Genomic DNA, 2,500 nt, shown 5'->3' with positions numbered 1-2,500 from the left:
AGAGGCAGAGAGAGAGGGATTGGGGGGGGAGAGGGTGTCGTGAAGAGGAAATGCTCGGATGGAAGGGTCGATCCCGGGTCAATTTGCCATTGTCTTTGATTGCATATGCAGCGGGATTATCGTCATTTCAAGGCATACTCGTGCATCTCTCTCGCTCTCTGTCTGTCTCTCTCTCTCTCTCTCTCTCTCTCTCTCTCTCTCTCTCTCTCTCTCTCTCTCTCTCTCTCTCTCTCTCTTCTCTCTCTCTCTCTCTCTCTCTCTCTCTCTCTCTCTCTCTCTCTCTCTCTCTCTCTCTCTCTGAATTATGACCATAGGCACGCAGACCTTCTCCCGATATATCTGTGTGCGTGTTTGTGACCGTGTTTGTGATCGCTCGAGTGTTTGTGTGCGTCTGTCCTCACGCATTACCAAGTGCGCCTGTTTACCTCACCAAGTTGCATTCTCGCCGCCGTAAGTTGCAAGGCGAGATCCAGCTGTCTGTATCGTAGGACGCCTTTCGCATTGCTAATTGGCGAGGGCGGCAGGTGTGTGTGTGGGGGAGGGGGGCGTGTGTGGGAGGGGGCGTGTGTGTGGGGGGGCGTGTGTGTGGGGGCGTGTGTGTGGGGGGGGGCGTGTGTGGGGAGGGGGGGGCGTGTGTGTGGGGAGGGGCGTGTGTGTGTGTGTGTGTGTGTGTGTGCGCGTGTGTGCGTGTAATCCCCAGCGCTCACTCGATGGCTGGCAATTACGACTTGATTAACATATGACTTAATGCGAACCGGTAACCTTAATAACAGGCAATTAGGTGAAGGAGTGAAGGCTTTGCTCCCCCTTGGCCCCTTGCGCTCTCCAGCCCCTGCTCTCTGCCCCTCGCTCCCCGCTCCCTGGGACCCGTTTCATACTCCTTGCTCCCTGTTCCCTTTCTCTCTGCTCCTCGCTCCCTGCTTCCCAGTACCTGCTCCCTTTTCCCTGATTCTTGCTCCCTTTCTCTTTGCTCCCTGTTCCCTGTCTCTGCTCCCTTGCTCCCTGCTTCTTGCTCCCTTTCTCTCTGGTCCCTGTCTCTGCTCCCTGTTCCCTGTCTCTGCTCCCTTGCTCCCTGCTTCCCAATACCTGTCTCCCTTTTCCCTGCTTCTTGCTCCCTTTCTCTCTGCTCCCTGCTTCCCAGTACCTGTCTCCTGCTTCTTACTCCCTGAACCTTGCTCCCTGGCCCCTGCCCCTGATACTGCTCCTCTTTTCTCTCTCCTCGTTTCCCAATTCATATTTCCTGCTTCTTGTCTTTCTCCCTTACCTCTTCCTCTTTCTCCACTCCCTTTCTTTTCCCTCTGCTTCCTCAACCCTTTTGTCTCCTGCTTCTTCCTCTCCCTACCCTTTTGCCCTCTTCTTCCGTGCTCCCCCCCCTTCTTGCCTCTTACTTCTCACTTCCTTCCTTACTGTTCCTCCTTCCTTTCTTATTCTTCCTCTCTCCCACTTTCCTCCTTACCTCTACTCCCTCCCTACTTCCTCCTCATCCCCCCTCCTTCTCCCTCCGCCCTCCCAACTCCCACCACGGCACCCTCTGTTCCCCCTCCCTCCCTCCCTCCCTCCCTCCTTCCCTTCTTCCTCCCTCCCTCTCCTTCCCTCCTCCCTCCATCCTCTTCCCTCCCTCCCTCCCTCCTTCCCTCCCTCCCTCCCTCCCTTCTTCCCTCCCTCCCTTCCTCCCTCCTCCCCCGCGCCCTCATGCACCCGTAGCCTTTTCCTCCCGTCGCCTCATTATGAGGATCTCGGCTCCGTTTTGGCTCCTTGCTTCACTCCGTCTCGGGCTTTGGTGTGTGGCTTTGGCTTCGGTTTCGGTGTTCGGGTTGAGTTTGTTGCTGTTGTTGTTGTTATTAGTTGTGGTATTGGTGTCGTTATGGTGGGGGTAATGGGTATCGTTATTATTGTAATTGTAATTATTTTTATTCTTGTTATTATTTTTGTTATTATTATTATTATTAATGTTATTATTATTATTATTATTATTATCATCATCATTATTAGCATTATTATTACAACCACCATCATCATCATCGTCATCATCACTTGATGGTGCTCTTATGATCATTGTTACTATTATTATTGATATCAGTTTTGTTTATTTATCTATTTGGTTTCCAAATCCCCTTACCACACCGATTTGCTTTCGCCTCGATCCGCCTTGACCAACTCCCCACGCCCACCGCCGCCGCTCCAACTAGCCCCGCCCATCCCACCCCCGCCCACTCCACCCACCTTGCCCCCCCCCCCCCCGGCGCCCGAAAGAGGTCAGTTGGAGATCACACTGGCGCCTGGAATCTCCTTCTCCCCCTCTCTTGCTCTTCTTAATCCTCTCCTGCTTATTCTTCTTCTCTTTTCTTCTCCTGTTCTTCGTCTTCTTCCATTTTTTTTCCTATTTTTCTTTCGACTTGTTATTCGCCGTCTTCTTCTCTCCCTCTTTCTCTTCTTCCATTTTTTTCCTCTTCCTCTTTCGACTTATTCTCCATCTTCTTCTCTTCTTCCATTTTTTCCT

General features: G+C 52.3%; 2 protein-coding genes across 3 annotated transcripts in view; one reads left to right on the top strand and one right to left on the bottom strand.

Moving 5' to 3' along the window:
- The window catches only part of sano (serrano), a 191,002-nt gene that overhangs the window by 85,047 nt on the left and 103,455 nt on the right, over positions 1 to 2,500 (top strand). The gene's annotated exons all lie outside the window — the stretch shown is intronic.
- Positions 873 to 1,235, bottom strand: LOC138859246 (uncharacterized). The gene has a single exon (XM_070113464.1). It carries the CDS (start codon positions 1,233 to 1,235, stop codon positions 873 to 875), a length of 363 nt encoding a protein of 120 aa, XP_069969565.1.

Source organism: Penaeus vannamei, chromosome 34, assembly GCF_042767895.1.
Source record: "Penaeus vannamei isolate JL-2024 chromosome 34, ASM4276789v1, whole genome shotgun sequence".
Lineage (NCBI taxonomy): Eukaryota > Metazoa > Arthropoda > Malacostraca > Decapoda > Penaeidae > Penaeus > Penaeus vannamei.
This window is presented reverse-complemented; position numbering and strand designations above follow the sequence as displayed.

Bases quoted from the DNA above. Each gene is read 5' to 3' on its own strand.
- LOC138859246 (XM_070113464.1), bottom strand. From the start codon at position 1,235: ATGAATTGGGAAACGAGGAGAGAGAAAAGAGGAGCAGTATCAGGGGCA.